Source organism: Aythya marila, assembly GCF_965140915.1.
Source record: "Aythya marila genome assembly, chromosome: 2".
NCBI classification, from domain to species: domain Eukaryota; kingdom Metazoa; phylum Chordata; class Aves; order Anseriformes; family Anatidae; genus Aythya; species Aythya marila.
The window spans coordinates 18,631,538-18,655,302 of NC_139043.1; the positions used below are offsets into that span (position 1 = coordinate 18,631,538).

The 23,765-nt window shown below is 38.7% G+C and overlaps 1 protein-coding gene across 20 annotated transcripts in view; it reads right to left on the minus strand.

Annotated features, from left to right (window-relative positions):
• The window catches only part of KIAA1217, a 373,099-nt gene that overhangs the window by 77,281 nt on the left and 272,053 nt on the right, over positions 1-23,765 (minus strand). For 19 of the 20 annotated variants that reach the window (XR_014316991.1, XR_014316992.1, XR_014316993.1 and 16 more), the window contains 2 exons: positions 13,875-14,073; positions 8,301-8,394 (listed from right to left, as the gene is read on the minus strand). Coding sequence is in view for 16 of the 20 variants with exons in the window: in XM_082754186.1 (XP_082610312.1) it covers positions 8,301-8,394; positions 13,875-14,073 (293 nt within the window). In the remaining 4 variants the exon portion in view is untranslated. Of the gene's footprint in view, positions 1-2,570; positions 2,825-8,300; positions 8,395-13,874; positions 14,074-23,765 lie in introns of those variants that run through there. The other variant, XM_082754174.1, reaches the window with a different exon arrangement.

A 23,765-nucleotide genomic window follows, 5' to 3' on the forward strand; every position in this document is an offset into this window, starting at 1 on the left:
GCAGGTGTAAGTACATTTTTTGCAACGTTACAGGTGCTATCACTGCAGCAACCAGTTTGAGCCCTACATTTTCTTTTTATTTTACTTCCTTCTATCCAGAAAAGCATACAACCTGCCATGGTCAGCATGACTGCAGTAAATAACTTACTTTACTCTAAGGTGAAGCTATCTATAGTAAACATTAAGTGACTGAGGGACTAGCACTATACCCAACACACCCTGTTGGTCTTTTCACTCAGTCACACAGAACTTTGATTTGCAATGATGTAAGAAAGGCATCTACTCATGCAAAAAATAATTGCAGCATCACATCATTTCTCATGGAGTCCTGTTGCCTGCTGTTATTTGCAACTGTATTCCTTTTGCCAGCAGAGGCTTTTTTTAACCCCAGATCTCACACGTATCCAAGGAAAGATATTTTTACTCCTCATATTTTCAGAAGTCTGATTAGTTTTCCAGAGCCCACATAAGAAAAAGTACAATCCAACACGGAGAAGAATCAAAGGCCTCAAATATGTACATGTGTTCTAGACACCAGGTACTGGCTTACTCTTTTTTTTGTGTCAAAGGAAGATGGGGACAGAACTAATTCCCTCCAGTATTCACTAGGCTTAACCTCAAGCAGGCAATTAACAGCGTACTGAAGGGAAGACTTGGTGGAAAGCAGAGAATTTGGGTCATGACCATGAAGTATCACATTTTGGATTTGTGAAAAACTTCTTGGGAAATCTAAGGCCCTGACTGACAAAAGAGCAGGAGGTTTGAACACAAAAAACACATTGCTTCTAACTTTTCTTGGGTTCCAAGAATCATGATACCAAACTGCCACCTCCACATTGTGATTTTAAAGCTTTGTTCAAGTAAAAGATCCTTTGGAAAGCTAACTGGAAGTCACAAAGCTTGCCTGGACTTTGGTACTAGCTCAGAACATAGGGGACTCCAGCAGTTCAGATAAGCTACCAGTTTACAATGGAGGTAAAGGAGGAACTCCCCTCCAAATAAGCGAGGTCACGGCCACGAGCATTTTTATTGTCTGCCAGTGTGTGTTTAGGGAGCTCTGGCAACATCTGACCCCACCAGCTACTTAGGAATTTCAAGTAAACAGCCAAATTAGTGCGAATTGTTCTACTAAAAGCAAGGGCAATGGAAAAAAAAAAAAAAAAAAAAAAAAGAGTAAAACATCTAAAGAATTGGAACAAGGAAACATTATGTAAAAGAAGGTGGAGTAAGAATAAAACCAGAAACCAGTAGACAATAAAAATGGACTCAAATCCAATCCTTATGTTTTTATTCAGGGCAAGTTCCCAGTGAAGGCAGTGAAAGCTTTACCGAGAATCTTAGACTTATGTTAGAGATAAGGCTTCCCATTTTAATGAAGGACTGAGGAGACCTCCACACGAGAGAGATCAGACGTTGTCATTAAGGAACTTCATCAGCTCCAGGGCAAGCTCTGAGCAGACCTCAACACGAAAGACAGGCTGGCTTGAACATGGGCCTGTTAGTGGGAAAGAAAGTGCTTTCCCCAACAAAATGCCACAAAAACAACTGTATTGTGGTTGCAAGTCGACCTGTTTCCACAGAGAAAACTCTCTGGGAGTTTCCAGGTAGCTGGTTTGTGATATCTACCATATGACACTCCTCTTAGGCTAACTGGAAGATTACTGCATGGGTGCGGCAAGCTCAGGTTCCTTCAACGTTTTAGTGTCAAGAACATAAAACTTTCTTTTAACAGCAAGATTGATGTAAACTTAAAATCCATCTGCATTATTTGAAAAAAAAATCTTTTAAAATGTTGGTATAGTAGCAGAATCTACAAGATTATATTCTTTATACAATATATATATATATATATATATAAATATATAATCCACCGATTATAATAAAAATATAATCCACCAAAGCACATAGCCATCCTATTAAAAATTCATGATACTGCATGCATCAAACTATACTGCAGGGTCTATATCTTTAAAAAGATTGACTTTTTGCCAGAAAGCATTTAAGATTTAGATATCGGTTTATGCATAGCTAAAATAAAAGCTGAAATTTTCTTTAAAATTCTACCCACTTTCCCACTAACTTAGGCTTTAAACAATAGTAGATATTGTATATCAAACAACATATGATTGAAAGATAGCAGGTACATTTAGTCTTTCATCACAGTCTGATTTGGTACAGCTACTTCTCAGTGCATACTGCTCTGTAGTTGCATTAATAATTGGCAACTACTGACAAGTTATTCAAAGCAAAGGTAGTAAAACCATGCCAGTAAAAAAAATCAGAAAATCAGAGACTTCTTTTATATATTTTGTTCAAATCTCCGCAAGATTTGTAATGGCAAGTTGGAAAATAACATTTATGTTTAATGTATAACTAGTCATAAAACCTAAGAGTAGAGTTTGGTGATTTAGCAAGCAATTAAGCATTTATTTTCCCATACAGTTCAAGGAAGAAGAAATAGCTTTCATTGCTCTGATAAAAATTCTCAGTGAATCTGAAAATATCTTTCAGTTTGGGGAAAAAAAGAAAAGGGATCATGTATCTTTCAATATTTATAAGCATCATCTTACCTTACATTTCTCGGTGAGTTCTGTTTCTAGACGACTTTGGCAGGTATTTTAATTCAGAATTAGTTTCAGCAATACATGCCATTACATCTTCTCTTTAAAACAAACTGCTTTTTCTCTTTTCCTCAGACAAAGTATGTGGGCTAAAAGAGCTGCAGCGTCTCTGTTCAAGCGATTTCATGGACACTCAGAGGCTTACTGTATGAAAGTTAAATCTGAGTAAGGAAGGCATTTTTCCTGTCCCGGAAATCAGTATAACCAAAACCAATGCTGAGCTAATGAGAAATGTTTCTTCCATGTGTTCTGTTTGGCAGACACTGCAAGTCATATCAAGGAAACACGTGATGTTTATAAATACAATATGGCTCGTGTTGTCATAACCTCTCAATGACAAAAAGAGCATTAGAAAAAGCAGACAGCAAAACAGCAGGAAAGATGAGATTTGTATCATTTGGAAGTTCTCTATCAGATAATAGAGGTATTAGCGTTTGCTTTTTCTTTTTTCTTTTTCTGCCCAAAAGAAAACAAAGTTTTATAGTACTCGGATCAGGAAGGCAAACACATGACAACTTACACAAATGCTGTCTTATAGGCATCCTAGCACTAAAATGCATTCATTTCATTGCTTGAATTCTTTTCCAATACTTTTCTTCTAAATACCTCTACGTGATTCATGGAGTTGTTTTGTTTTGTGTATTTTTTTTTTTATTATTATTATTATTTTGTTTGTTTGTTTGTTTTTAGCCATGGTATGCAATGAACAAATGTAGTTTTGGCAGCATTTGCAGCTTTTATGTTTATTGATGTTAAGATTACAAACAATCCAATGAAAAGAAGCTAAACATCTCAAAGAAGCTGGATGTATGTTTATAGGTATCTTAAGCACACAGGAGGATGCTCCTGCTTTTATTATCTCTCTATCTTTCCTGCAAACCAGCACTGAATTTCAGACTCCCTAGATGCTTCTTGGGAAGTTGTTTGAGGGTTTTTAGCATTTTTTTTTTTAAGTTCACAAATTGCATCAATACGTAATGTAGATGAGAACTGAAGTGTTAGCAGCTTGCTAGCCAGGTAGTTTCAGGTGAAAAATTGAAAGTCGCTGTTGCGCAATTTTATAGTAAAAGCTATTCAACACAACCGTTTACCCAACTTATCAAATGTCTGCATCATTTTACAGAACAACTCACTTTAACTCATCCCATGTCACCTTGGCAGACCAAACCCCCATCGGTGCCAAGAACATCATCACCTTTTTGCCGTTTAACTCCCAGCACCGTGGAGTTTCCATGTACCCGCGCTCTCTGACTCAGCCCTGACCGAACTTGCCCTAATTGCTCTTTCTCCAAGAAACAGTCTCTGAAAGGAAAAACCTCAAGGTGTACCTCAATAAAACAACAGCCACAACAAGCATTCTTTGAATATTCTGGCCTCACCCACCCAGCTGAGGGCTGGGATAAAGGGCTGACCTGATAAGGTCTCATTCAAGTCAGGGAATTAAGCAAAAACATGGTGGTTCTAGAACATTTGAAAACAAAGTGTAACCCACAGACTTCATGGCAGGTGGTAGGGAAGAGAAAGAATGCCAAGCAAAATAGCCACCCGTTTGTTATAAAGTAAAAATTCCCCCGATTCTCAAACTGGCAGAGAGATGAAACCCAAAACAAACCACTGCATGAACCAACATTATTAGAATCCAACCGTGCTACCAGAAACGCAGACAGGTTACAGACAGAAGGGTGAGACTATAACTTAGGATTCTTCCTCTTTTAGGCACTCCAGAAAAGGAGGAACCAGGACAGAAAATGCACTGTTCACATACAGTGGGGAATCACTTCCACTTGAAGTCAGTGGTACGGCACCAGGAGGTCACAGCAACAACCCAGGACAAAAGGAGCTGTGACACCTCCAAAGACATTCAATTCAATACACAAAACCCCACTGTTCTTTAGTGTCCCCTGTTGATGTGGTATCCATATCCAACACCTAAATGTGAGACGAGATGCGACCTGGATCCTACAGTTAGAAAGTCTGAGAAAATCTTTTCCCCTTTGCATCTACACAAATCACAAAATGTTAATTATAATGGCAAAGAGAAGCTTGGTTGTGTACATGGGATTGTACTGGAATTCAAAAGAATGCTGGAGAGAATAAAAAACTCATCTGAACTTCCACTTTTGGACAAGAGACAGTGTTTTGTCAAAAGAAAGTATTGTTGCATGGAGACCTAGAAAGAGCTGATTAATGTTACATATTCAGGCAGCAGAATAAAAGAATGAACTGCAGCAACACAAAGACTCCAAAGAAAACAGCTGCTACAGATTTCCAGTGTACATGTTGGGAAAGGAATAACAAAACAAAGGAAAAGCACACATGCAAATATTCAGTGAGACAGCACTATGTGGCTACCTCTTGCTTGAAACAGCGTTCAACATAGCAGACCTGTCAAACAAATCATGCTCTTCAAGATGTAAATGGCCATGACACAACACCGACAAGCAAATAAGGCACTCTGAATGATTCAAAGAGAAACTGTTGTTTAGAACTTGTTTACACCCCACGCAAAAGTCTTTTCTTAAACACAATGCATTCTGAAAGACGCATGAAACAGAAAGACCAGGAAAATTAGAGTTAAGGGACGCAAGAACTGAGTGTTTTGATACGACTTCTGAATTTCACAGATCCCACATTCCTATCTCACATTCTGAGTCTTCTTGTCCATATGGGTAATACTTAATACTTCAAGTGTTACTGCCAATTCTTATACAGGTCTCACATCTGTTTGGTAGTTAAAACAGGTGTCCAAGCTGGCAGCTAACATTATTTTCTGAGATTATTCTGGGTCTGTTACATGGAAATGATTATAAATCACATGAATAAAAGCCTGAACATCATCAAACCTAAGGATAAATGTTCCAAAGGGACAAGAAGGCAAACGGTAGAAAAATCTGTTAAGGCAAAACCTTCCCAAACCTCAAAAAAATAAAGCTTTAACTCACACATGGCAGGAGATACAACCACACTTCCAGTATCACCATGGAAAAATATACTTAAAACAGCTATTTCTTAATATTCTAAATACTGTTGTTTCAACCTGTCTGACAATAACTTGCTTTTCTGTATTTATTTTTTTTTAAACAGTTTACTATTGTGCAGAGCACAGTGACTACTAGAGTTACTCCCTGCTTCCTACTGCAGGGATTTTAGTGCTTGGATATCATGCAAAACTGATGAGAATAAATTTACCCAGTGCAAAGATGCACAAATAGAAATGGAAAGATGAGAAGCAAATTTTTTTTCCAAAATCTTTTAGGTACATCAAATGCACACAATTCTCACTTACTTCCTCTCCCACTCCCCACTTTAATGTGACTTGCTAAGGAAAGATACCCATCTTCTCTTCCCCATCCTAACAACCTGTGAAGGTGAAATTCAACCAGATTCAAGCAAAGGGTAAAGCTCAGGAATCTATCATGGTCCTACTAATTATGCCAAATTAGAGATTTGCGAGAAGGTCCTACAGTACTTCTGTCAAGTTGAGAAAAAGTTGTTTCTCCAGAGAAGCAGCATTGGAGTGAGCTCCACTACATTCCCCTACTTCGGGCAAAGCTTGAGCTAGTATCTGAGCATTACTGCACAAGGAAGAACACAACCAGAAGACACCAATCCCTAAGAGAAACAGATTTAATTATTTCCGGCACTCAAGAAAATGCTTGTTTCCATGTTCATAACTTTGAAGTGTAGAAGTTTACCACGATCAAACGGAATACTTTTGCATGCTTTTCCGCAGAGCCCCTATGAGAATCCTGGCTTCAACTTCACCTCTCAGACCAGAAAGACGAGAAATTGCCAATGTGGAGGAAAGGCCAAAGGAAAAAAAGAGCTGTTTTATTGCATGCACACAATTTCAAAATGGTATCTCTAGCATTTCAGCAGAGCAAGTATATTATATACCATGAAAACATCACTTCTGCAAAGGCTGTCACCGTGTCACCGTAATTTTTGAATGATGGCCAAAGAGAGATAACTCAGCCATAGTCAGGAGGTGTTGAGTGTCCATTCTTGTTGTACAATGCACTATTTTAAAATATGCAATCCAAATTAATACAGATTTTGATCAGAAGCAGCCCCTGTGTTCAAAAGAACTCTGTTCAGTAGTGAGTAGGTGGAAGAGGGTCAAAGAAGTAGTCTTTACTTCTGAATACATGTAGCTAACGTGGTAGTTAACTATATCTGAAAACAGGTCTGGAGCACACAAACAGAGCCACAGCAGATACATTTGACATTCACTGCACATGGAACAAGAACAGTATTGGTCTAACTTTATAAAGTCATAGTAATATTGCTATATAAGTCAATGTCATATTACCCAATGATAGTACTTCATGCTTTTGAATGAAATCTATCAGACACATTCAGTTGCAGCTACAGGAATATAACTAAAATTGAAGAATTTCAGGACCTTAAGGAAGACGCTGAAAGGTACCACGTTAGCCCTTTGAAGCACATCTATTTGCTCTCTCATGTTGTGTGTGCACTAGTGTGAATAATCAAGTAATTAGATTTCTGACCTATCAAAAGGACCATTTTATAATTGAAGTACATAAACGAGAGGTGGTTGAGGATAGTGCCTGTAAATAAACTATTGCAATCTTTCTAAAATAATGAGGCCCTAAACTGTTGAAACAGCAGAAATACTTCCATGAAATATTAATAACAAAGCAGTATGACATGCTCAGAATTGATAATGAAACCAAGAAGCAAATGCACAATTAAGCAAATTACTTCACAGGAAATTTTCAGCGCAGTTGAATCAGCTTTGGGGCACACATAAAAGTCACAGTGCAGGCGGGACAGTAGTGGCATTTCCTTCTGGCCCATTGAGCTCATTTTGTTGTACCATTTCCTGGGGACAGACCTAGGATGGCTGGGGAGGAGATGAGGGTGTGTAGCCTCACCACCATCACCTCCACCATCACTCCTGGGTGCAATGTTAGGTGTGGGTAATGTGGTGGAAGAGCTGCTGCACAGCCACACCTCCTGCCCTCTCAGCATTAAGGTGGAGCACAGTCCAGTAAAAGGTAAGAGACAGAGACAGTGGGAAAGGGGATACGTTTCAAATGCTCTATACTTTCCCAATACAGAATGTTCACTTGAAAATACAAATACACCAGTCCTTGTTCAATACAGACAAAAAAAATTAGAAAAGGACATAACCATTTACTGCACAACAGGTATTTATCAGTATTTCTTACGTGAAATGGTCATTTACAAAGTATTTCAATAGACTTCAACCTAGGTACACATGCTCAGCTACTGTAAACCAGTCCATGCTGAAGCCTTGCTGGAGTAGCACCAAGCTGTACTTCACTGTAAAGGGTTTGGAAACATGAAATAAGAAACTTTAAAAACCCTAAGCACTGCCCATGCCCCAAAATAAGTGATTTAAGTGATTAAAGGTATTGTTTTTATTCATGTGCTTTAATGCTAGTAAAAAAAGGAAAAAAAAAAAAAAAAAAAAAAACACAACTAAAATAGTTAATGCTCAGGGCTAATGATTGGAAAACACAAAGCAGTTAAGAAACATTACGGAAAGCACGATCATTTCCCTCTTCTGTATGTGCTGTACATCTTCCACTAAATTTTTTAACTTGTGTACATATTACAGTTATGAATTTAAACATTTAAAATAAAAACTGCAGGAAAGAGGAGTATAAATGCAACACTAGTACTTACCCTTATATCTCCATTTACAGCTCTGGAAGTGTGATTAAATGCATGTGCAGGATCTTTGTTGTAAACTTTAAGGAAAGACCGGTCTTGAATATTCCTGGAATCAAAAGAATCAGCAATGATAACAGATGAAAGTAGTTTTATTTACTTTATAGCCTGAAAGTTTCAGGTAACAGACAGACATGGTAGGTCTGCAACTGACCTATAAGAAAAACCTAAATGCCATAGCTTAAACACACACAAACAAAAGCCTACTTTGATTCTCTTTCCCATGGGAAGTATCATTCTTTCACTACCACTCCACACCCATAAAAATTAGATAGTGTTAAGTTTCTTTCAAGATCCTGCCATAGAGTGAAAGCACTTTGAAGACAATAGAGCTTCAACATTTGCACAACGCTCAAAAGGATTTAGTTAATATTTACATGTTTTATTGTGTACTCAACCCACGTGAATTTTTGCTATTCTAAGAAGCAAGGATATAAAAGAAAAGTCTTTCTAACTTCAGTTATTCAATTAACAACTTCTTCACAAATCTAAAAAAAAAACAACAGGTAAAAACTAAAAATTCAGAAGCAGATAAATCATTCCTCTAAACTTTATCTATAATAAAGATAAGGTTTTAAGGAAAAAAAAAAAAAAGGAAGCTAAAAAGAAACAAACAAGTTTTGATGAAATCTACCACATAAATGGTTTAGAAAGAAAGCCCTAAGAGTTTATTTTATTTAATTGAATACTTTGTCATTCACTAGTTCATTTTTAAACTATCACTATTAGGAAAGAGTTAGATGACAGAAGTATTCTATTTTGTTTCAAAACCTACCTTCTGATAATTTTATGGCTTAGAAATTTGCACTGAGATCTGCTGATTTCTTGTTCACATTTAGTCAGTAGCAGAGCCTCCAATCTACGCTCACTTACATGCTTTCAAAGCTGCGATTCCTTTCATTTCCCACTAGTGATCTCTAGAGAATTTACTCATACATGTGACTGAATTCCTTTCCTCCAGGTGCAGCTACAAGTCTAGTGAACTGATCCTAATCACGGGGATTATCATTTAAAAATGAAGGAAAGGATGCTTGGGCAGGTCCAATTTCTTTCTTCCGATGTCATATTACAACCAGTGATTGCTTTGTATGGGTAGCTAGTCAGAACTTGTGCTGCTGTTGTAGATGTCAAGTAGTCATTAAAGAAACTCACAGCTAAGAGACAGATCAGTGCCTTCTGTTTAAGAACTGCAGGGGCTGATGAGAACTTTAGTGTTTATGAGTGTTTACTTGCAGACTGCATAGGAAAATAGCTACCTTGTGGCAAGTTCAAGTTCTTCAATTATTTATGGTAATGTAAACTGTTTTCCATCTTAAAAACGTTACTCTTCTGCTCTGAGACTTGCACTGGGATTCTCAGTTACCGTTTTCTGCCTCAGACTTGGAAATATGTTCCTTTTGATACAAAGCTAACTCTTCCATTTTCACCTCGAGAAATACTATATTTTTCATATAAATGAATTTTATCTGCTGTCTTTTTGCTCTGATGGCTATGAGATGGCACCTCAACTAACTGGAGTTTGTTTTAAAAGCGTTCCTCATAAATACTTCTTGTAGGAACACGACACTTTAAAGTAAAACATTGCTGTAAGGCAAATCACCAAAATACTAGGCATTTGATCTCTGAAGTGAATTCTATTTCACCTCATGTTGCTATTCTAAGATAAACACCACTGATAGCAGGTATATATTACTGCATGTTCATTATTACTATTATTTGCATTACTGTAGCTTCTTAATGCCCGTGGCATGTTCAAAGGTCCCATTGATCTGTGTGTACTGTATAAACACCCTAGGAAAACAACCCCTTCACCAGCTTACAAGATGAATATAAGACACAAAAGACAACAAAATAGCTGCAGAAAGATAAGGGAACAAAAAGGCATGAGAAGACCATAGTCTTTCCAGCCTGGTGAGCAATAAGCAAATCCTGGCACCACAGTCATGTGTTGAATAGGCAGTGCAAGAGAGAGAGGGGAAAAATGGGACTGGAAGAACAATGTGGTGGCTTTGCGGATATTTGTAGATGACTCCATCCAAGCACATTAGAGGGCTGCTGAAGAGGGAGCATGAAGGCACTTGTTTGAAAATTAAAGACATGCACAATGAAAGTTGGCATTATTAGCCAAGTGGAAGCAGATGGCACTTGGTACTGAAGAAGAAATGAAAAGAAGTACTGAAGTGGGCTTGGAGGGGCCCTCATAATGAAGACAAGTAGTTTATATTTAATGAGATGGAGGAGATACAGTCAGAGGACAAGTGAAAAAATACATGTGAAACAGTGTGTTTGACAAACTAGGAGAATGATTTTGTTGCTTCATTTGAATGGGTAAGAGTGAACGAGATTACCTCCATCAAATGTCAAGAAAAGAACATTATAGCAGCTGATGTACAAAAAGCTACATGTTAAAAAGCTGGTGTTAAAAAATGTTACTAAGCTGATAATTTAGTCAAGTGTTTTTTCACTACAGGGTGTGAAAGGAAAGGCTGCCTCAAAGTGATGTTACACAGAAAAAGGAAAAAATCTGAAAAAATCTACAGTGGGTGCAGAACCCAGAACGGGATTAAGAAAGACCAGTTTATGGACTTAAGAAGCAAGTGAGTGCTTTATTTTTTATTTTTTTAAGAGAGAGAGAGAAAAGGAAATAAAATGGGGGGGAGTGGGATGGCCTCATGGTCTAATGAAGGAGGAATATAAGATGAGCTAAAACAAGCGGTCCATGAAACCACGTTAAAAAAGAAGACCAAGATTTTCGTTTGGGCAAAAAAGGTAAGTTTCAAGTCCAATTGCTCACATTCACAGGGAAGACATCAACAGCAGGACTAGGTTCACTGGCACGTACAATTCTGCATACCATTTTATAGGATGAATCATAACCACCTCAAATGTGGATGTAAAAATCTCCATTTGGCAAGATGAATCCCTTTGTAAAGCAAAATGGGATAGTTACCCAGGTAGGTATGATAACCCAACTAATCCACAGGGATAAGATGATAGTGAAAGATACAGACACAGAAAGGGAATGAGGACAAAGCCCTGAAAAAAAAAAAAAGTAGAAAATCAGTGCTTGAGAAGACAAAAAAGAGAGGAGAGAGACAGGAAGAAATTCAGAAAAAGCAGTTACTGAAACAAAGGGAGATCAAAGTTCCAAGAAGAAAGCATTAAAAGTATATGTCAGATCTGTGAGAATAAAGGTGTAATGTTCACAAAAGCTAGCCATTTGGTGACTCGGACATTTGCATTGGAACAGTAGGGAACAAAAGACAGGTTAGAATTAGAAGAATAAAACCCCACATAGTCTAGGACTGAACTGGAAGAGTAAAGCTCCAGACAGCAGTTGTAGTGACTGCTCAGTGCAGGACAGAAAGATGGGGTGGACAGTGGAAACTCAACTTGTGTGCATGGAGAGTTTTGTTGGGAGGCACAGAAACATGTTTGCGATGTAAAGAGTAAGCACTGTAATAGAACAATAATCAATAAAAGGACAAAGCAAGGGATGAGAGGCAGGGAGGAACAGAAGACAGCCTCCAAGAGAGATGGAGAGCTTAAAGCCAAATGAAACATCTGTGTTTAAGGCAAGGAAGAAAGATAATAGAAGAAAAAGATGACAAGCAAAGGAGAAAGCAATTATGCTTCTTTTTATCTATTCACTGAGGGGAGACACTGTGTAAAGATCTTGCAAAGAGTAAGGAACAGAAATGGAGACTTTTTTTTTTTTTAAATTATCAAAAGGTGGTGAAAATGCAGCTGGTATTGTATGTTTTGGACTGCTGAGGTTTCCTTAGTGAGCAGGGTGGCAGGACTGAAGAAGGGAATTTTTCTATGAAGGAAGTCAGCTGGGTCGTGGGATTTCCTCTAGAAACACTCTACAATACAGGCATAGGAGCAGAGGAAGCAGATGTTGGAAGCGAGCCAGACCTGAGGTTGGCAGAGTGACGCCTGCAATAGGAGCAAGGGAAAAAAGGTGGAGTGGAGTGGTATTAAGATAATCAACAACCCCATTCTTAGGGGCAGGGAGGAGATGAAGTCATAAACTGTTAGTCTGAAACTCAAGGGAAGATGGAAGGATAAAGTGAGAGAGAAGGAGCTGATGGGGCAGATGATGGTTGGCAACAAGGCGCTCAGCAACAGAGACACAGGAACCCCTATCCTGATTTTATCACTTGATCTGATCTAGTGAACAGACTGTTTGATGTATGAGAAACTTGAGCACATGATGAATGACGATGTAAAAATCGGATCGGTCTTAACATAGGAGTTACAGTGGCCAAACAGGGGTGTGGAAGACTGCAAAACAAGATTAAAAAATGAAACAAACAAACAAAAACAAGAAAAAACACAGAAACTGAAATCCAAGCAGCTGGCTGATGACAAGACACTGGATAGACAGCCTGTGGAAAGCAAGACAGAGGACAGAAGGTGGGGTGCAGTGCTGTTCAAAGACTAGAAAGAAGAGGAATGCAGGAATTTGAAATGACAAGGATAGAAAAAAACAGCTTGCTCTTTCCTTAAACTACATGAAGTGGAGAAGCACCTGAGCCAAGTAATCACCAGAAGAAACAAGGCAGTAGTGGACAACACACTTCCCTTGCTTTCATGTCATTTTCCTGCATTAGTGGTAGAGACTGGCAGAGAGGAAACACCTTTTCTGCTTTCTTCTCCATCCTCTTAGGCTCTTCTGTCCATTATTTTTACCTTGTAACATCTAATGAAAAGGATCCACAAAGGCCCACCTTATTTCCCTGCACAGTTCTATAGTGTGGCATGCCTGAGATTTTTGTTGCTTTGTGATTTGGGATTTTCCAGAGCCCCTGAGAACCTAGTCCTTTTGCTTGAAGAACACAGACATCAGGACTGAAGGAACATGGTTAGTTGGGCAGCTGAAAACCCGGAAAATAGAGGATAGAAAGAACAATCTACATGTTAGCCAGATCATTTTTTTAATAAGCTCTGAAGTAGTGAAAGAAAGAGACTGCATTAGTTGCTGCATCCTGACATAAAATAGGAAGGTGGTGAGGTTGCTGTAGCAGCAGTTACTAATGCCACAGATCTCTGGCAGTGTTAGATAATGGATAATTGAAACTGTTGTGAGGGCATCAATGACATTCATATTTTTAACTTCAGGCTCACACAGATCGGGTTTTGCTCTGCCAGCAAAGAAAAAGACCATGTTTTCTGTAAATGTTTACTTTGCGTTCAGTGTTTTAAATATTTATGTCTCAGTTAAAATGCAGTAAAATATTAAATATGTCAACCTGCATGCATTATATGAATATTTGAACAAGGTACACCATTCATCAATGGCTTGTGCAACAGATGTTGCACCTACAGCAAGCCTCCCATATTACTTAGATACCACTGAACAGGCCTTTATGTGTTAGGACACTATCTGCTAGATACTTATCAGCTACACTCCTTTTTATTCTATAAGTGTGCTACAAAAAAACAGTCAACAACAACAAAAAACAAAGCAGCAACAACAACAAAACAAATCCAAAACCCGGCAGCTGTAATTGCTTCTACACTTACCTCACATCACACAATTCATAGTATATGTTTCTGCTCTCATCCTTGATGTAAATGGCCACACTGGGCGATTCCAGCATTTTCATTGTCAGCTGCTGGGGGAAGGCACTTACAAAAAGGGCACGAATTGTGTCTGTGCTTGTGATTTCATTTGGCATCCTCAACTGCTTTGTTTCGTCTCCATACTGAAGATACAAAACACCTACAAGGAAAATATAATAGTAAATTTAACATTCTTAAGTGCAGAGAAATCATCTGCCCTTCCATGTAGGACACAGACCAAGCCCATACCAAGCAGAGAAAAATCAGCTCACACCCCTTGCTCATAAAGCACATACAAAATTTTCCTTTTCAACACAATATTGGAGTAGAGCATTGAACCCTGATAGAATTGTGCCCTGATAAATATGCTTGCTCCAATGTTGCACTTTGCTGAGAAGCCTATTTTTATTGTTTTTCAGTTAGATAAATTAGAAGTTTACCTTAAGAAGGCCAATGGAAAATCCCAAACACACCAAGTCTGCTCTATAGGGGAAGGTGTTGGTAATTCACAAGGTACGTTTATTCTTAACGTAGTTGAGTAGTTGAGGAAGACCTTCACCATTTTATATCACCCAGTTACCATTAAACATAAATTTTGCATTTTAGCCTCATGCTTACTGAACAGTCTTCCCCAGAAACAGACTTCCATTTTAACACTAGCTATTTTATATTTAAAGTTCAATTTGCTGGCGTTACATAGTATAAAGCCCCAGGTGAAACTCCTAGCAGAAGTAAAACTGAGGTCTCACACATAAAAAAGAGCAATTTCAGATCCTTTCAGTTTCACAGCAGTATTAATAGGCATCCTTAGCACTCAGTGAGAAACATGAATGATCTTAGGATGCTGGGTTGCAAAATGTGGGTATTCTTATTCACTGAAGACAAAAAGCACACCATTCTGATATAGCTAACTCTCTGTTTTCAAGGAATGGGAGGCTGTAAGGTGTTGGATAATGGAAAAAACATGGATCATACAGACCAGGGACTCAGTGAAGGGATACCCAGTACACCTTCCATCCTGTCTGTGTTGTGCATACAGTATAGCCACAGTATATACAGTGGTTGCCTGTATTCCACTGGCTGCTGCCGTACTGCAAGTTTTGCTGCCATATTGCAAGTCATTAGCTTTGTGACAGCACAATCCCATTCCATCTCAAGCTACAAAGCCCACCAAGGACCAAAGCACTGAGAACAGAGACCTCAATGATCAGCAGAAGTCAGACTGGACTTGGTGTGGTTGATTAGCTATGACCATGCCACACCTGAAGACCACCAGAAGGTGTTCTTATGAGCATCTCCAATGTAGGAAAGCTCATCAGGACCTGCACAGAAGAGAACAGGCTGCTACCACATGGTTGCAACCAAAGAAAGAACATTCCTGGGATCCACAGCACTAGAGATTAGGTGCAGAGGCAAATACTCAGCTGAACTACTTTGAGTACAGAGGAAAAGGGAACTGGCAAGCCCAGCTGAGCCTGCATGTCCACTCCATACTCAAAGCACAGATGTCCTGCCTGAGCATGGATTGATGGGATCACATTGGGCTCTTGCTCAGCCATCTCATGTGTCTCTGTACAACAGTGCATTGTGCTTGGAAGGAACACCTTTACTCCTATGCTAGCTGCAAGAGATAGAGCAGGTAGAGCTTTTGCAGTGGTGTCTAAAGACAGTAAAATGGCACATCATTCACTTTGCAGACACTTAGCAGGCCAAAATGAGATGGAGGAGAAAAAAAAAGAAAACGTGCAAAAAAATAAGAAAAAAATACCACTGAAGTTTGTAGTTCCACCAGCTGTCTAAGATTTGGAGGTAACTGCTTTGTATGTGGCCCATAGGCTAACTAGCCATAGGAAAGCATTGGTAAAAGGGATTTGCTCAAGAATTAGTGATTACAGAAGCCTCTACACTAAAGTCACAGTAGTTCATACAAGCAAGGCAGTTTTACACCACCCAGTTTGGATGCTGCCAACACATAATGGCAGAAGCTCAGCATTCGGATTGAACTAATTGCTACTGTCTTTTATTTTCAGGCAGACTTTGGGGCCTGAGCAGAGTTTTGTGCTGCCATGCCTTGCATCTGCCAATAGCCAACAGAGGTAGGCTAAAACTAGGCAGGGTACTTTACACAAACTGAATTCACCACAATAATTGCATCATAGATGGACTGTGTGTTGTTGTATTGTGGTCAATACAAACAGGAGGGTTGGGAACACAAGCTCCTCAATGCTGTTACCATCAGTCATCACCAAATCTCAGCAAATCACAAAACTTAGATGGTGACTCAAACATTCTCACATGAAAGTCATTAACAAGGGGACAACATTCCCATAAACTATCAACAACAGCTTAGAGACGTGAGGTACAAACATTGAGCAAAAACAATGGCAAAAACTGAAGTCCTAGAACATAAAGGCATTTAGTGAAAAAACAGCAGAAGATATTTTAATCTAAGATGAGCTATCATAGTCCTATGTATTTTGTATAGTCCTTTGTATTTTTGTCACTATATTGCTATAGAAGAATGAGTACATACTTAGGCAGATGTGCCTACAAGCAGTTGGTAGATAATTGTTTTTGAAGCTAGGAAAGGAAGATGTTAATTATTATGAATACTAAACAGACAGCTCAATATTACCTAACCATTATTTAACATTAAGCTGCTTTTATAAAACATTTTAAAAATCATTTTCCTACTATTATCAAGAGCTGATACTTCTTTTATTAAAATTGACATCAGACCCCTTATGAATCCTACTATAAACTTCTATTTCCATTGGTTGTAAAAAATGTTTGAGACTGCAAAGTCACTGGTTTTATTTAGAAGGTTGAGGAAAATTTTCCTAAGAATTCTATTTTTGATGCCAATATTTCATGAGTTATTAAACTTTTTTTTAAAAAAAAAAATTATTATTATTTCATTTTAATTTGAGACGTCATTCATTTCTTTATGTTCTTTTAAGGTAAAAATATTTTTTTTAGTGCTCATTCAAATATTCTCTGCTGTGAAACACCTTTTAGAATTCAGGAACTAACTATATTTGATTTTTTAAAGTACATGTTTTTAATGATTGCATTTAGTTCACTGTTCCAAGACGTGCATAAACATTCATTTTTGATGATAGCTTTCAGTTCTTAGGCAGAACACAAGGAACCTTCAATATTTTGTTACTGGAAACTTTCTTGGATTAAATAGCAAAAAAACATTTTTGGCCCAAAATACACACTTTTCATAGCAGCTTTGCAGGTGTGTATTGACTCTCTTTTCTGCTTAGTTTAAAAGTTAGCTCAGAATGCAGAAAACACTGCTTTTGCATCTCAGGACAATAAATGGATTCTGAGTATTGAGCTACTGAAACAATTAAGTCAAAAGAAATGTTAGAACTGAAAATATTTCTCGTTCATGAGTCTGAATTATTCCAGAACAGTCTTGACTCTGCCTGTCCTCAAATAGTCCCACAAAATATTGATCCAAAACAAAATTACAGTCATCTTTAGGTCTTTGATTTTCAAAGCAAATATGCATGTTTTCCAAAAAAAATAGTGCCTTAAAACAGAGAGCTTTAACATACAAATCAGAGAAATGTTTTGACCACAATATTACTGTAGGGGTAAAAGACACTGTCAAAGGCATAATAAACTCTCTTTTCCTTACTCCCCCTTAAGTTAGAAGCCCTTTAAAAAAACTACTGCCTTTGCTCTTGAAGTGTCTGATACGTTTCATGATACAGCAATGCTTTAGGGCATTTCCTATTTGACAAAACTAACTGCTCACTCCTAAAAATCCTGTTTCAGCATGACAGGATATAAATACTTCCAAATTAATTCATTATTTTAAGTCATCCTCGTTAGTTTTCTCACACACACCGATGGGCTGAAACTCTGAACTCTGAAAATACCCATGTGGCCAGCTTCATGGAAGCTGCTAGAGCTCTGAGGTGCGTTTTAGCTTCAGCTGAAAAGTTACTCCCTTGGAGAATTAAAGTAAGAATAAATAGAATATAGCACAGGTACAGGTTTTGTTTGGGCACAAGCATATATGCCAGCAGAGCTGCTGGAAAGAAAGCTAAACAAAAGAGATGCTAATGTCTCCATGTACCCTAACGTTTCTCTTCACTTAAGCTTCTGTCACAACGGATTTACCTGAAACATGAAGATTGTGCTGAGTTTTAAACAACACGAAATAAACTGGACTGTTACATGCCCCACTAGTCTAGGAAGACAAGAAACACCAGGGTACATGAGAAATACACTGTGTAACAGCCCATGGTCCAGGTCAGCCAACACCGTGGCTACCATTCCTAGGTGCTCCTAGATGCTGCCAGGCCTGGGCTTTTCTACAGCTACAATCAAACTGCAGTGTTAGGCTTTCCCTTTCTTTATGCTGGTATAATGCTTTCAGAAACACCTCTGGAAATTCTGATTGTTCTTTATCCCACGGACAATGAATGGGTAGTGGCATTAAACACAGGCTATAGTACAAAACATTTGCATGTAAGCCAGGCCTTAGAAACTTAAACCTCTTTACAAATTGCTTCACAAAATTCCTGTCAACAGCAAAGTATGTTTTATAGTAGGGGAAATTAAACACCCAAGAGGTGAAAGGACACGTTCAAAGAAAGGCTTGCAAGCACATAATCCAGATCTTCTGATGATCACGCAACACACCACATGATCGCCCTTTCCTTCCTTGCATACAGAGGTCTTTCAAAAACAAACCGCTTTCTGCTCCTCCCTTTAGGAAGGGTCAGTAACAGAAGGACTTGCAAAACAGTCTTTCCCCTCAGGGCTAGTCTATATGCAAAGCAGCAGGGTGTAATGAAAGATGCGCTTTTAACCTGATTTATATAGGCAGAGCCTCACACACAAGCTGAACCCACCAGGGCCTGGAGCATCCACCCTGAGCCTGTAGTTGTGCTAGCACTGCTTTGGGGACTGCCCATGCTGTGGCTGTGGCTCACGTAGACACACCAGGCCCATGGAAAGGCGTTCAGCTCAGATGCAGCTGCCAGTGCAACAACAAAGTCTGTAGAACCCAATTATTTACTGAGGACATGTCTATGCAGTATAACAGCGAACCATAACTGAACTCATGGGGTCCAGGGTGTCTATAGAGCTGCACCGTACCCTTACCAGCAAGCACATTGACTCCTTAGTTGCAGGTGGCAAAGGCTTACTCCTCATGGCAAAAGCTAATGCTGTGTAGGCAGCACGACACCACCCTGCTCATGTCTCTCAGCACTTCCATCTACTATATGGTGCTGACCTAATCCTGACTAAACACCATACTGTCATGATTTTATTGCTAGCGATGACCTCAGTGCTGGGCAGCTGAAAGCTAGTTCAGGGATGTTTAGAGGAGGTTTAATCACAACTAGCTTTTATTCACAGAACAGGAATTATCCCTATAAACGGGTTATTTAGCAGAAAAATGTGAAGTGCTCAACAGTGGAAAGAAGTTAAATATCTGATAAATCATGAATAAGTTAACAAATACGATTCAGGAAGCTTTACAAATATCAGTTAATTCTCAGCCACAACAAATTTTAAGTGGACAAACACAGTTACGATGATAATCAAGGAAAAAAAACAAAAGCTTAAAAAGTTAAATAACCTCTCAGTGTTAGAAAAGAAAATATAGTTAAAGCTTACATTGGAGTCCATGTGTTTCTCTTCCGTGAAGCCATAGGAAACTCACTGTGCAGGTAAGACACCTTGCAAATTTCTGTATTGAAAATCTTATTGACATCTAGTAACACCTTAATCCATGGGCTCCCATCTGAAGAGAAGTATTAATGTATTTGGCTGATGTTTGATGCTTGGGTGGTGGAACATTGAAACCTTCCCACAGAACCAGGAATCAGAGGCATGAACAAGGTACTGCTGTTCTCTTCTGACCTAGACACTTTATGTACACTCTGGAAATTCTCTGTCCAATTTGAAAGCTTCAAATAATTAGTGAAGATGTTTGGACTAAAGCAATCAAAGGCATTGGCAGCTCTGGAATTTCTTTAAATCAAAGCTGCAAAGCTAGGTATAACTAAAACAGGGGAAAAATATGTATCTACAAAAATAGGCCTCTAGAGCTTGTTGAGTGAGTAACGCCACCAAAATACTACATTAAGAATTAGTAGAGAATATATAAGGAATGGAAAATTGGATAAATTAGCAAAGAAAGCTGTGTCTTAAGGAGAAGAAATATGGAGCACATGGTGAGGAAATACAGTAAGAATTGCCAGAAATCAAGCTGAGTGATGTTTTGGAAAGTAAATTAAATAACATAGTGTTGAGTTATTAGATTTATTTTACTCTTTACCTAACTATCAATTAGCCGTATCTTTTTGAGATGATGGACAGTCTTTGTCTTTACATGCTGGTTTAGCTCGATCTTCCACCATATGGCCATTGAGTCACTGGCTCTGTCTGCACCTTCCCTCACGCTGAAGTCAGCAGCAATGCCAAGAGCAGATGTGAGAAAATGAACCCATATTAGTTCCTGTTGAGTCCTGTATCAATTCTAAATCTAAGGATAACTTTTAAAATCTTGATAACTGTTTTTGTTGGAACATTTCAGGATGATCCAGAGGGGATCACAATATAGACTGCCAAGCATTTCCTCAAAAATCAATTTAACATTCTTTTTTTTTTTTTTTTTTTTTACTAAAACGTCAAGATCCTTCAAATTTTTCTTTGATTTTCCTGACACAATTATAAAATATAAGACTAAGGGTGGCACAGCCCCGTATTGTTCTTCCCTCACACTATCAGATAAACAGAGATAACTCATAGCTGTTGTCCTTATCACCAAATTCTGCAAAAGTTATGCAGATAAAACTTTATTACACTAACACCTCTAGCAGTGTGGAAGAAACTCCTCAATATGCAGTTCTTTCTTTCCACACCCACAATACTTGTCTCTCTTATTTCACCACTCACATTTTCAACTAGTCTGAGGTCATTGCCATGATCCTTGTGGTATTTCTAGCCTGAAGCTCTCGTACTAGTTTCCATTAGCTACTCCCTGCTGATAATCTGTCCTCCACATTCATAAAGCGTCTATAAATATTCTTAGCTGTCTTCAAGTACTAAGAGAATCAAGAAGTAGATCTTTTCATGAAATAAAATAGTTATTTAATATAACTGTATTCCAGAACAGCCTGAAGACTTTTACTCAAGGTATTAAGTTATTTGATAACAATTTTAATAAAAACAGGAACTGCTGAATTTAGTCCAGTACTTCTTACTACTATTTCATCCTTGTCTGCTATTTACTGTAAAGTGCTGTAATTCTGCATTATATTTATTACCCAGTGAAAAAGACATATGGAAAATTTAGCAGTTACATATGATTTCAACCAAACAATTACGAGAAATAATGATTTTTATCTGTCACTCAAATACTAGCACTTTACTACAAATGAATACATTTAGCTGGCTTAGAAGAAAAAGGAACAAACAATCAAAAAAAAAAAAAAAAAAGGCAACGTACAACTTTCTTTACCGAGAGAAAACTTGCATTTGTCCTATTTGATTGCAGGGAAAAAAAAAAAAAAAAAAGTGAAATCACCTATTGGCAAAGGCACTACCATATACCTACGTCAGCAAGCCCATCAAGCACAGACAGTTACTTTTATCATCTTGAGAGTTTGGGGGAACATTTCGGTTTAACCTAGTTCCCCAGGTAGAAAACAATGTTCTGGCAGGATGACTTTTGGATAGTAATTGCATCTATATCCTTGCTCTTGCCAGAATAGCTCCACTGACCAGCAAGATGACTTTTTTATATCCCTAACTGACAAAATGATGCCAGTAAACTTGGAAGAACAGAGAAAGTCTATGACACTTAATGACAAAATATAAAAAAATGACAAGTGAACAACTCAGTGAAATAAACTAGAAAGTCCATGTGTCCCAGAGCTATTTTTCAGAGGGCCCATAGGCTCTGCCATGCAGGATTGACTCCAGTTCACACTCACCAAACAATTTAGTGTAGTAAAATCAGAGAACTACACACGAACAGCTACAGGACTTTCCTATGCAGGCGCTAGCAGCCGTGCTGCTTTTGCCCACCAGAAGCTGAGCCCCTGACCTCTGAAGAAGCCAATAAGCCCTGGCCAGCCGGCTCCCAGCCAGAGGTATTAAGCTGGCGAGTACAGCTTCAGAGGATGTGTCTGCCAAAGACTACATAGACACACTAAGCATTTATGGACCATGTAAGCAAGTATTTTACACAGGGACACTTTTGCTTGAAACCTTTAAAAGGGCAATAGCAAAAACAAACAAACAAACAAAACCCATCAAGCTTCTTGTAATACATGTACTTCCTCTTGAATAAACACAAAAAGAGAGCAAGGTCCTACCCAACTGTATTTCCTTCCTATGTAAATCTACATTAAATACACTAAATACATTATTTGAGTGGTGACTCTTGTTTATAAACCCTGCTTTTTAGTACTAAACTATGTAGAAGGGACATGTTCAAGGGCAGAATCTGACCATGTTATTACTCCATATTCATAGGCCATATATGATTTGGTAGTTTTGCCACACCTACCAAGTTTACTATATGTTTACTATAGGAATTACCTTCAATACTTCTGAAGTTATTTCATTTCTAAAGAGTTTGCTACTGTCAGCAACAGGTTTAGGGGTTGAGCAACCAGCACGTGAAAGCAGAGTTGGTTCCAGTATCACACCAGATGAATGAGTCATTAAGGCCTTAAGTCATTAGGGCCTACATTTAAACAGGATCACGGAATTGTGAACTTAGCATGGTTAAGGAGAACATTGCCAAAAGGCCATTTGCTGGGCTCACTCCACTTTGTCATTATCTCTTTCATACTAGTGGAGCCAAAACTGGAGGTAATAACCCACATGCAACCTCACAAATGCTGACAAGAAGGGGACAATCACTTCCCTTGACCTGGTGGCTAGTTTTGTTCATGTAGTTTTCACCACTGCAAGGACACACTGCTAACCTATAGTCACATTGCTGTTAGACATTAAGTCCTCTTCAGAAAGCTGCTCCCAAGGTAATTTGTCCCCTGCCTATGCTGTTGCACAAAGACTCTGCATTTTCCTTTTGTTGAGCATCATGAGGTTCCTGCCAGCCCATTCCTTGAGCTCACTGGGGTTCCAGTGAGAGGCAGGTTGACTCTCCAGTACACTAAAAGCTTGGTGTTAACTCTAACCCTGATGTTGGTCATTCCATCCCAAGAGCCAGGTTGCTAATGTTAAGAAGTACTACCCCCAGGGTCCACCCCTGAGGAAGACCACTCAAAACCAGCTGCCAGTCGGACTATGAAGTGTTAAGACCAGTCCACCTTGAAGGCCACCCATCTCTCCCCAGTGTGACTACAAGGATCCTAAAAGAGGTGTGTGAAAGGCTTTCTTAAAGTCACAATAATCATCATCCACTGCTCTCCCCTCATCACTGCCCTCCACCCCCTCCACGTATATTCAACACAGTAGGTAACTGGGTAAAAGCAATGGTACCAACTGCCCCTCTTCTATGAAATAGATGAGTAGTTAAAAATTTATCTAGAAGTGCTTCCAGCTTGAGAGTTCTCCAGACTATTGACCCTAATATCCCAAAAGAGTACCCTAATCAGCAGGCTATTAACAAGCCTCTGGTGCAGCAATTATCCTCTTATCCTGTTTAACTCAGGCTACCCTATAGCCAAAAATGCAAAAGAGGGGGAGAGAATGAGAAGAAAACAAACCGAGAGACAGCCTTGCATGACAGTGTAGAGATGACAGGATTTCCCTTTGAGAACAGAAACCTGAATTCAGGCCCAGCTCCATGCAGTAACTGCATTAGCATCACTACCTAAATATATAAACAGTAGTGGGAGC